The sequence below is a fragment of the Festucalex cinctus genome, chromosome 20, assembly GCF_051991245.1.
Source record: "Festucalex cinctus isolate MCC-2025b chromosome 20, RoL_Fcin_1.0, whole genome shotgun sequence".
In the NCBI taxonomy this organism is placed as follows: domain Eukaryota; kingdom Metazoa; phylum Chordata; class Actinopteri; order Syngnathiformes; family Syngnathidae; genus Festucalex; species Festucalex cinctus.
Window position 1 is genome coordinate 9,579,321 of NC_135430.1, and position 11,706 is coordinate 9,591,026.

General features: G+C 43.6%; 1 protein-coding gene and 2 long non-coding RNA genes across 8 annotated transcripts in view; 1 reads left to right on the plus strand and 2 right to left on the minus strand.

Moving 5' to 3' along the window:
- Positions 1 to 821: 821 nt before the first annotated feature.
- Positions 822 to 3,106, plus strand: LOC144009769 (uncharacterized). Its single transcript, XR_013281042.1, has 3 exons — positions 822 to 1,537; positions 1,896 to 1,982; positions 2,064 to 3,106. It is a non-coding gene; the product is annotated as an uncharacterized LOC144009769 (long non-coding RNA).
- Positions 2,772 to 4,124, minus strand: LOC144009768 (uncharacterized). The gene is made up of 3 exons (XR_013281041.1): positions 3,830 to 4,124; positions 3,164 to 3,394; positions 2,772 to 2,896 (listed from the first exon to the last, which is right to left on the minus strand). It is a non-coding gene; the product is annotated as an uncharacterized LOC144009768 (long non-coding RNA).
- A 3,996-nt stretch (positions 4,125 to 8,120) lies between these two features.
- Positions 8,121 to 11,706, minus strand: part of gcm2 (glial cells missing transcription factor 2) — a 36,009-nt gene continuing 32,423 nt past the window's right edge. For 5 of the 6 annotated variants that reach the window (XM_077508971.1, XM_077508972.1, XM_077508969.1 and 2 more), the window contains 7 exons: positions 11,240 to 11,303; positions 10,972 to 11,160; positions 10,784 to 10,896; positions 10,491 to 10,616; positions 10,159 to 10,415; positions 9,865 to 10,096; positions 8,121 to 9,616 (listed from right to left, as the gene is read on the minus strand). In XM_077508971.1, coding sequence (XP_077365097.1) covers positions 9,359 to 9,616; positions 9,865 to 10,096; positions 10,159 to 10,415; positions 10,491 to 10,616; positions 10,784 to 10,896; positions 10,972 to 11,160; positions 11,240 to 11,303 — 1,239 coding nt within the window. In that variant the 3' untranslated portion in view covers positions 8,121 to 9,358. The remainder of the gene's footprint in view (positions 9,617 to 9,864; positions 10,097 to 10,158; positions 10,416 to 10,490; positions 10,617 to 10,783; positions 10,897 to 10,971; positions 11,161 to 11,239; positions 11,304 to 11,706) is intronic. The other variant, XM_077508974.1, reaches the window with a different exon arrangement.

Consider the following 11,706-nt stretch of genomic DNA (forward strand, 5'->3'; position numbering starts at 1 on the left):
TAGGAGCCAAATAACCTCGAGGTGGGTAGCGTCGCCTCGAGCATTGTAGTGATGCAACAGCTCCACCTGCCGGGAAAATAAACAAAGCGCAACTTGAATGCGCTGCGTCGAAATGAAGCCGATCGAGTTGTCACAGAAAGGTTTCATGTTATGCTGATTTAAGTGAAGCTGCTGCCCCCTGCTGGCTGAGGAGACATTAGCGTCCGGTACCGTCAGCGGTTTGAGTCATTTTCATTCTATCGGAAGTTCTCACCGTGACAAGCCAAAAGATGCTGGGGGTGGGGGAGTGCCGTGGGAAGGGGTTCCTGGCCAGGCAACAGCATTTCACTGCAAGCATACGATTGTTTTGGCGAAGTCTGTGACAAAAGCATCCAAAGTTCAATGTTGAGTCCAGCAAACATCTATAAAATTAACATAATAATACGAAAAACGGATTAGACTTTTGGGGAAAGGGCTGCAAGAAATACAGTCAAACAATTGATGTCTAAATTAGGGGGTGCTGGGATTCTATTCAGGGGCGGTTGAGCTGATTTATGTTAAGAAGAGAAGTGAAGTCAATTTAGCAAGAAAGATGAAGTCGGCCCTCCATTTGCGCTGGTGGAGCTCAGCTGTTTGCCAACTTGAGTAGTGCAGCAGGAAGCAGCCCTTTCACTTAAAAAAAAAAAAAAAAAAAAAAGCCGGCCTGCGCACTTGACTGTGCTGCCTTTCATCAGGACCGGTCGCCAACATGGCCGCCACCTGCTCACCTCCTCTGGCAAGCATCAAATCCACTTGACGGGCTTTCATCTCTTTGCATTTCGGTCGCCGCGACGCAAACTTCCAACTAATGAGGACGATGACGTGGATTTACTTTGTGCCGAACAAAATAGTGAGCGAGCGAGCTGCGCTTTGCCACTGCTTTTTAATTAGGGCTGTCAAAGTTAAAGCGTTACTAGATTAATCACAGAAAAATGTCGCATTAATCACGTATTAACGCATATTAATCGCACTATTTTTTTTTAGATCGCACTTGAGCCTTCAACGTAACCGCGGATGGTTACATTGAAGGCTGCGCGGGTCAGTGATTAGGTCAGTGCACGGCATTTCCTCCGCCTGTTGTTCCAAAATGAGCGGAGTGACTCCAGTAGGTCGCTTGCACATCGTAATGCATCATGGGAGTTTTTCCTTCGGGCGCCATATTGGGTGTCCGCCGGTTCACAAGGTACACGCGAGTTACACGGTAGAGCTTATCAACCTGATGTAATTTTCGCAGTATTTTCACGATTTACCGGAAGATCAAAAACAACGATACAGGCAGAAGGTGTCTCTGTGTGGCGGGATTGATCCTAATTACGTCCTGACCAAGGGTGATTTTTTTTTTGACGGAGAAAACTTGCTGGCCAAATGTGACATCTCTGGACATCTTTCCCTACCTCGTGTTGACAACATGCTCCATAACACGCCAACAAATCCCTGGAGGCTTACAATTATTTTGTAAGCGGGTGGATACAGAGTGTAAACTTTAACATCGCATCAGAAGAAACGGTTGCTGTTGCACGTAAGTAAACCACATGGTGTTGGTAATTCTGCACACAAAAATGTTGATTTGTTCTCAGGCTTCCTGTTATCATTGTGTTTACATGCACAGCTAGGTTTACCTGATGTGGTTTTTCTAACAGGCAAATATGGCAGAGCGTATAAGAATAAAAAGTAACTATGCACAGCCTCCCCGTGGCTTAATTAAATTTAATGCTACCCTTTCACTAGTTACATGTTACTTAATCAACTTATTCTAAATGGTTAAGGTTAACCACACTCAGAGGACGTATTTTTCGTTTCAGTTTCCAGTACAATAAAACGTGTTCATGGTAACTACTGAGCATACTGACAGCTTTTCTTATGATCTCACGGTTAAGGAGGCTGTCACAACACCCAATTTCTGTCTGGTGCCAGATGGCAACAATTCCCATCACTTGTCACGACAACACCAATAGTATTACCAGGTATGTATGGCTTTACTTTTTGTAGTTTCTTATTTAATTCTATGTTTCATATTTTCATTACAATGTTTGTAATATTTTCAGATTCAGGCACAGATGAGTTTAACTGGACGGACTTCTGCGACTTTGTGGTGTGGACAAAGTGTGATTGAGCGAGTCCACCCAGATCGCTCGTTTTGGCCAGTTGGAAAAGCCAGAGTTTTTTTTTCCCAAAATCCCCTCCTTACCTGAACTGCTCGGGAGAGCATTTACTAGATCAGCAGTGGACTTCCAGTGTTCCTGCTCAGCCGCTGTCACCTACCACCTGCTCATGTACTTCAAAGATGCGGAATAAAGTAGTTTTTTGTGCTGCAGCAGATTGTAAAATCAAATGATATCACTTGAAGTGTGCCAATCTAGACTGCCAAAAGGACAGTGGTTTTGTGACAAGTGTGAAACAAGGATTATTGGGAAAACTGTAACACAGTACTGGTACTTGTCTTACATTAAACAAATTTAAAAGAGAGCAACTTTTTCCTCTGTACATAGCATAATGAAAGTCATTGCGTACCCCATCAACATTACATCATACCGTCATCAGGATGGTAGGCACCTGTGCTAAAATAAACTACATTAATTAACAGTTAAATTTTTAACCCTGAAATTACTACATCTAATCATTATTCACTTCATTTTTTGTGCTTTTAGAAATAGAGATTTATGCCATTACTTTAAGAGGGACCATATTGCACATTGAGTCAAATCCTGTCATTTGTATTATGTATAGCTTTGTAAACAAACCCAACAATATAATTTGTATAAACGATGCCTTTATTAGCGCCAAACAAACAGTCGCATGTTGTCCTCCTCCAATGCTTTGATGCTCGCCTTCGTTTCCATCATGTCATTGGCAATCAAGTCGGTGTGGCATGAGATCCCTAAAGAAAAAAATAAATAAAAAATCACAAAAAAATACGGTACCAGTAATAGGTTTAATATAGTAAAGTAGTATAGTTTTTTTGTCAGTGTAAAAGAAATGTACACATTTTGTTGCATTTTTTAATGTATGAACATTGCTACAGGCAAATACTTATTTCTATAAACACTTCCAAATGTCTCTAAAATATAAGGTGCGTGTACACACACAAACAAACACATACACTCATGCATACAATATATCATGTAATGAATTCTGAGTGGCATACCAGAGTCAATGATGTCAGCAGTACTTGAGGGTACAGGTTACTGGAGCCATCTGGCTGCATAACTGCAACAATCTCTGCCACTTCGAGTCGTCTTTTCTTTGCTTGTCTCTCCTGTGCACGTTCATATCTTGGCACCGACTGGGCTGAGACATAGATGTTGTAACTTGGGACCCAACTTTAATGTTGGAGCCCAGTCGGGATGATTGGACAGAAAAACGGGCGCAGGGCGACCTGTTAAAATAAACAAATATATAAACAAATAAAATATGGAAAGACTGGTTATTTTACCGCAGTAGGGTGGCCGTGAATAAGTTATTTAGCATGATGTGTAGGCTACCGGGCGTCTGTTTTCTTGCATCACCCCCGGGGGTCTGTTTTCTTGCATCAGCCCCTTCTGTCTCTTTTTTTTCCAAGTTTACATTTTGCCACCAAAAAACATGTTATCGGCATTAAAAGCCCAAGACTAATCAATCCAATTTCAGCAGTAAACACTTTGCACTGGCACTACTTGGGTGAAAATGTTCGATGTTAGCTTTCGGCTAACGTCCGCTAGCCAGCTTGTACTATCGAACTTGCTTGCTCATGAATCCAAAAGCAACTTGCCCATATATGGGCGGTCGAAACGTTATTAATCCTCATGCATTAAATAAAGGTAAACAAGCTTACCGCTCACAAAGTGATCGCTGCACACACGAGCCCAAAGTAACGACTTCCCTCCGGAGTCCGCACTCCTCTGTCTCCAGGCCCTGGTTCCTAATTATTTTCGGAATTCGGGAAAAAGACCGACCATTTTCCCCCTTGGCTTTGTTCGAACAGCCAACGATGCAGCAACAATGTACCATTTTAAACGCAGAAAACAAACGTGATAGATACGTGTTAGACCGAATCGCTACGTAAATGGAGGCCACCCAGCATGGCGACTACGAGAAATCCGAGGCGGAAGTGACGACATGTGCAAGCGACCTGTTGGTGTGCTCGGTGGTACATTTCGCTTAAAAACAAAACAAAAAAAACACCGTGACGGGACTTTAGATAAAACAAAAGTAATTTGCGTTTAATTAATTAATAATTGCTGAATTGCACCCAATTGATATGATGCTGTTACATTTTGAGCAATACACACATGGATGCGATTGCGTACATGCATTTAATCAATGTTTGCAAATGACATTCAGATCATAAAATGCGTTAATGTCAAAATATTACGGTATTTTGTATTTATTTTATATTACGCGAATACGCAAGTAATTTAGCTGATTAATCAAAAGTAAAAAGTGTGATTAATCAGATTAAAAATTTTAATCATTTAACAGCACTATTTTTAATATTGTACTTTATTTAAAAAAAAAAAAAAAAAAAAGCTAATCAGCTAGCTCATTAGGAATACGGTGCTCGTGTGCAGGCTTCAACTATAAATAAACTTGAGTTGAGTTTACTCTATTTTATTCCTCGCACATTGATACGCTACTGCTTGCACGTTTTTCAACCGATTCTCACCATTCCAATTTCAACATGTTCCAAACATTCATGCCAAGTGTGCTTGCATTTTTCCCAGTCAAAATAGTCAAGTTTTTCTCAAAATTCAACATTTTTCAACCAAATTTCATCATTCATTCCCAATGTAACAATCAACATTACACATTTATATTGTTCCCATTTTAAATATTAAAAAAAAACTCATCTCATTCAATTCACCATAGGAAGGACTTTCAACATTCCAAAACTTCACATCTACCAAAATTTTTTTATTTGTTCTGAGTAATTTTTCTTTTTTTTTTGTGACTAATTTATGAATTTATGTAGACTACGTTACTCACCTCTATTTCCACATTTATTAAATGATTCATACAATTCCAATTTTATCACACTCCGGAATTATTCTCATTCCAAAATGTCATATTTTTCAATAAATTAAACATTTATCTACCAAATATTCCCATTCAACTTAACTCAATCACTGCCAGCCCAGTAAAAGTCGATTTTTGACGTCAATAGCCGTCAATGGCACTGAATGAGTTAACAGATTGAAATTGTTTGACATTTGAATCCTTCAGTACATTCAATTCACTTCGGAAACGATTTTCAACATGCCAAAATCCCATTTAATTTCTAAATTTTTACCATTAAAATACCCACAAAATTTAAAATTTAGGATTGTTTTGTTTTCCTCCTCTAATTTCTACATTTATAGACAGATTCAAACCATTCCGACTTTAGACTGTTCATCTCAGCTGTCGCACACAATTTCTCCAGAAACTGCTTCTAGTTCAACCTGTTAACTTTGCTTTTGCTGTGTTTTTTTGTTTTTTTGCACCCTGTTATGGTTGTCGTTTGTTTACACCGGCGGCATCAAAGAAACGAACTAGCCTGAACTCCAACGTTCTGTGGAACGAACGAACGTTCTATTTTGAAACAAGCCGAACTGATAAGTCGCAGTGGGCGGAGCTCTTCTGTCACGTGACCATGTGCGTCGCTTTAAGCTACCTGCGTAGCTCGCATTCCTGATGCGGGTCGGCGAGCGTGACACAAACGGCATCCATCATGTGACACGCCGCTGTCTGCGGCACACACACACACAGGAGACGCAGGTGAGCCGAGAAGATGACATGTTTATTCAGCAGCTTCCTGCTATCAGACCATGTGACCTCCCGTCTCCTTCAGGTGGGTGAAGATCTGTGTGTGCGTGTGCGCGCGCCTGTGTGTGTCACGCTCAGACCTGTCCCATCCTGAGCGCTCATCAAAGATAAACTTCAACATAAACCGACTTCATTCTTCTTCACTCAGCCGCTAACTTCCTGTTCTGTCAAAACACACACGTGCACACGCCGGGGCCCAGACGCCACCCAGGACCTGGACTGGGTTCCGATCAAGTGAGCAGAAGAAGACATTTTGATGAGGATGTAAGAATTTGCAGTGTCAAAACGGGTACTTTTGCTTTTACCCTGAAAACTGCTGGGGCAAGAACAGGGCTGGACTGGCCATCTGGCATACAGGGCAAATGCCCGGTGGGCCGGTCTCTTTTGGGGCTGATGCAGTTCTTTTTAAAAATTATTATTTTCCTACATTTTACCCCAAGTCACTGGACCATAATTTATAGGGACTCGATAATCCAGTTCGAATATCGATAGTAAACTGAAAAATCATCAATCAACATCAGCTGCAGAACTACATGTTAGGCAGGAGTTGGGCTGGGACCAGACTGGACCGATGGGCCTAAGACAAAATGCCAGGGCCGATTTTTATTTTTTATTTTTTGTGCCAGTCCAGCCTTGGTCAAGAATATACCAATTGGCCAAAAATTGGGTCGACTCATTACCTGGGTCATTTTGACCCAACTCTGGGTAAAAGTGACCCAATTATGGGGGAGCCTTTTTGGTGTAGAACAACCCAGAAAATTGGGTCAAATTCACAAAAAAAAAAAAAAAAAAAAAAAAGGTGTCATTTTGACACAAGGTTTCCTCACTACTTGGATTCAGTAGCTCAACTTTGGATCTAAACTACCCAATTGTTTTGGGTCGGGTCAAATTAATAAAAAAAAAAAAAAAAAAAAAAAAAAAAGGGGGGCGTTTTGACCCAAAGTTGACCCACTACTTGGATTCAAATTGACCCAACTTTCGGTCAAAACTACCCACTTTTTTTTAAGTTGGGTCAAATTCACAAAAAAAATGAGGTCACAAAACTACCAGATTTTGGGGAGAAAGTTGTTTTGACCCAAGTAGTGGGTCGGTCCAATTTTTGACTAAATTTGCGTTATTCAATCTTGACCCAGTAGGTTTAAGGGTGCGTCGTTCATTTCCTAAAACGAAAACCGAACCAATTTAAGAAAATATTTTAGCTCTTCATGTTTCTTTTTAAATATCATTAAATCTGTTCGTGTTTACACGTAAAATAATCATCTTGTTTTGGATTTTGTTCTTGCAGTATGCGGGATGGCAATCTAACAAACAAGCTATCGACCAAACTGTGACACGTTTGTACACTTTCAGCATTCTGAGCGGGCCAGCAGAACAAGCGAGACAACAAGATGGACCACCGCCCGGGTCCAGACAGACTTGCAGGTCTGCGGGACCAATCCACCTGGTCCTGGTATTGCTCTTTCCTGCATGTCCTTTATGTGACCTCAGGATGTTAACTTTTCACACAGACACACACGACAGTGTGTGTGTCTTTGATGTGAGCATGTCTTGTTGATGTTGGTATCCATGTTGAGAGAGGAAGATGAAAAGCGCCATCATGCTGGTACTGGTTCTGGACGTCTACGTGATGAGACGCTGATGAGACGCTCCGATACGCACTGATGATACGATTACAACCAAAACTGGTCCAGCCAGTCAGGGATGTAGGGGGGGGGGCAGGCAAGCCGAGGCGATGGGCGGGGGGGGGAGCACACATGAGCTCTGGTCCATATCACTCTTTGTTCACAACTTTTTTTTAAATTCCAAATCAAAAGACAAATTGTTTATAATGACGATGCTCAAGATGGCACTGATTTTAAAGCAGTCGTTGGAGGAGCATGAAGTGGGGGGTTCAAAATGGTGGGGGCAGATGATGATTTACGTAGCCAAGAAGAAATTTTGCGTGTGAAAAGTCCGCGATGAAGATCAGCAGAGGAGGACAAGATGAGAAGATAAGAACATGTTGCTCAAAGGATAGAATTACGGCGCAGACACACTTGCGTGGACGTGTCTGTGTGTCCGTCCATGTGTGTCCTCCAGGTGGACGTCTTACAGCACGCTGGCTGACTTCAAACCAAAAACAAAATCCGAGTTGAGCCAATCGCAGCACAGCTTTTCCTCCTGCTCGCACCTGGCCGGCATCACACCTTCGCTCAATCACCTTTCGCCTGACCTTCACTCTAATCACCTTCACTTGACCTCCAGCTGACTTTCACCTGACCTTCAACTCCCTGTGCACGTGTTCTCATTCGAACGGAGCTCAGTGACAAGACACAAAACACTTCCTGTCCACGCACGTTTATTACACACACACACTTTCTCATCCGAACGTTTAAGTGGTCACACAAATTCTGGCCCAAACATTTGACTCACGTTCACCTTTTCTTCACCTGCAAGGTGTGTTTGTGCATTTATGAAGGTGTGGCTTTGTGTATCTGAGACTGTGTGTGTGTGCGTATGCCTGTACGTATGATCAAAGATGACATAATTAGAAGTCAGCGAGATTTGATGATCAATAAATAAGACAAACGACACGCGAGGGTTGTCAACTTGTCATGATAATAAGACAGGTTGACCGCTCACTGGAAATGAAAGGAAGTCATTGACAAGTCCAATCAAAAGATTGGAAATCAATATGTTGAGTCTGAGGACAAAAAAAATGTCGTTACATTTTCGTCCACAAAATGAAATGTTCAAAAAGGGTCAACCTGGAAGCAACATGGTAACATGTGGTAACGCTAGGCTAGCATGATGCGTCAACATGCTAGCCTGTGGAAAGACCAGGCTATCTTGTTGCTTCAACATGCTAACTTGTGGTAACGCTTGGCTAGCATGTTGAAGCAACATGCTAACTCGTGGTAACGCTAGGCTAGCATGTTGCTTCAACATGCTAGGTTGTGGTAAGACTAGGTAGGCTTGTTGCTTCAACAGGTTAACTTGTGGTAACTCTTGGCTAGCATGTTGAAGTAACATGCTAACGCTTGGTAACGCTAGGCTAGCATTTTGCTTCAACATGCTAGCTTGTGGTAATGCTAGGATAGCATGTTGCTTCAACATGCCAACGTGTGGTAATGCTAGGCTAGTATATTGCTTCAACATGCTAACATTTGGTAATGCTTGGCTAGCATGTTGCTTCAACATGCTAACTTGGCAACATGCTAGCATGTCGCTTCAACATGCTAACTTGGCAACATGCTAGCATGTCGCTTCAACATGCTAACTTGGCAACATGCTAGCATGTCGTGTCATGTCGCATCTTGCACATGCTAACTTCACCAGAGAGTTTTTCGCTCCCATTAAAGTTGCAGTGTTGCTATTTTATTTTTCAATTTCCACAACAGGAAAAGGCAGCAAATGTTTTTTCTTGAAATCAGTTTTTGTTCAAAATGGGTCACATTTTGTTCTGCAGGGACGCCAAAAGAAAATGCCGTTTCCTCAATGCCCCCCGTTGTAGGAGACGTCATTTCCTAGTTCAGTCGTCATGGTAACGGAGGTAACAAGCCAGCGCAGTCGCGGCGCTTCAGTAGTCGTCATACCGGAAGGTGTTGCCGTAGCCATAGCGGTAGTCGTAGGCGTCTGCTCGCTCCGTTTTGGTCTGGACCACTTCGGGCTGAAATGAGAGGGACTTGATGACCCCGCCCGACTCCTCCGTCACCTTCACTTCGGCCGAGTAGGATGACGACGACTCGTCCAGCAGCGTCGAGCAGCCAGGGAGCCCGGGCTGGACTTTGGGGCATGACTGGTAGGCGGCACCTTTTGGACACGGCTGATAGGACACCTGAGGACCATCAGCACAGTCAGTTGCCATTGGACATCAACTTTAGAAAGATCAAACATAGACAGTGAATCGACACAGATTTAATATCTACATTGACAAAAATGTTTGATGTTTCCTGGACTCTCAAACATCAACAAGGATCTAAGATCTGGTAGCTTTCAAGAATCTCAAATCTGGAAGTTATCAACATCAACTTTACATGGATCATATGTAAGATGTTTCATAATGTAGTTGATGAGTCAACTGACTTTGGTTGTGGTAGTGATGATGGTCTGTAGCGCAGCCGGAGAAGCTGGGGGGTTTCCTGGGTAGCGGCACGGGTATTCCGGACTGTAATAATGGTGGTTGTCACTGTACGGGCCGGAATTCTTCAGGAGATCCTTCCAGCCCGGTTTTGAGAGCGGCGGATCGAAGGAGGAGGAGGACGACGAGAGAGGAGCGGAAGCTGAGGACGTTGGACAACTGAGGACCGGAGCCACCCTGCAAATGTCAATATTCGGTTTAGTCCCACATGGATCTGGTCTAAAGGGTGTCCGGCTCACCTAGGATCGCAGAGTTCTGAGGTGACCGGATAGGAAGGTGAGGTCAGGTAGCCTTGGAACTCGTATCCGGGTCTACCCATGTAGAGTCTGGGACTTGCTGTCTTTTGCAGGCTGGCGGAAGTCTCTCCCAGTGCATTGTGGGGGTTGTAGTAGGGTTCTGTACTTTGGAATGCTGGGTAATGCTGCGGGAAGCTTGGCTCGATAAAGGAGATCCGGTCTGCGGACTCCACGCAAGAGAGTAGAGACGGGCCGAGAGCCTAAATCCACAACAACAACCAAACAATAAGCACGGAGACGACAAATCGAAGCGCATGGTCCTTGTTTGAGTCTACCTGGGATTCAATGAGGCGTCTTTTGGGGGCGAACGGCGGCGAGCTTACTCGTCTTTTTACCGAACTTCTCCTGGCCTCCGTCTCGGACTTCGACTCTGGCCTCGGATGATCGTGGACCCCTTTGGCCTGAAGAAGGACAGTGACGCGCCGCATTGAGAGAAGAAGAACCCGAAAAAGGAGACCAGCAAGAACAGCAACGGATCAGCAGGCATTCGGACCCAAACTGAGATCTTATTTTTTTCATCAGGGGAGGAATGTCCCGTTTACACCGTCTTGAATCCTGGAACACTCACCTGGAAGAAGATGGCTTTCCCGTCCACCCTCCAGAAGTTGGTGACGGGGTACCCGCTGTGCCCTCGACATGGCAGCAGCTCCAGAGCGCCGCCGCAACTCGGACAAACTTTCTCTAGAACACAACGACAGAACAACATGAGCCGGGACGCCGGCAACCGCTCAGGTCACGCTGGTGGAGGTGCCTTACTCTGCTGCTTCTGCCGCGCCTTGTCGCAGATGGCGGGCCGCAGTTGCAGTCGCGAACCGTCTGGCAGCGCGCAGCCTCGGGAGCAAACCACCACGCCTAAACACGACTTCTTCAGGATCTGACAGTTGTGGTTGTTGGTGTTCCTCATGGCCCAGCCCGACAGGTGGCGCTGGGCGTTCTTGTCCTCGGCTAAAAGCAGCATTAGCTTAGTTAGCGGCTGAGTTGGCGCGGCAGAGTAGGACGGACCTCACGTTTGCGGCTTGCTCACCGCTGTAGATGTAACGCACATAACCGTCTGTCCACTCCTGGAAGGCGTCAAACTGCTTGCTGTCCTACAAACAGTCGTTAGCATTTAGCACACTAGCAAAAAGAACCTTCGTCTGCCATTTTCTATCACACTTGTTGCTGTTAGTCGTGCAGACCACCTGGAAAGTATCCGAAAGCAAAGGAGAAAGTGACATATAAATCTAATGCATTATCATTATTTTGGGAATGCAACATATTTTATTGTGATTTTTATTCTCCACACTTTTTTGCCGCGTAACAACTCCCACATAATACTTCCAATTTACACTGTTCAAATTTCAACTAGCTTCAAAAATTCTCACCTCCCGGGGTATATATATATATCGTTTGATTCCACATATTACTTACAGTATTTGCACAATTTAACTTGTAATATTAACTTTTCTCCATTCATTTTCAATGGGACAGAAATTGAACTTTTTCTAAGTA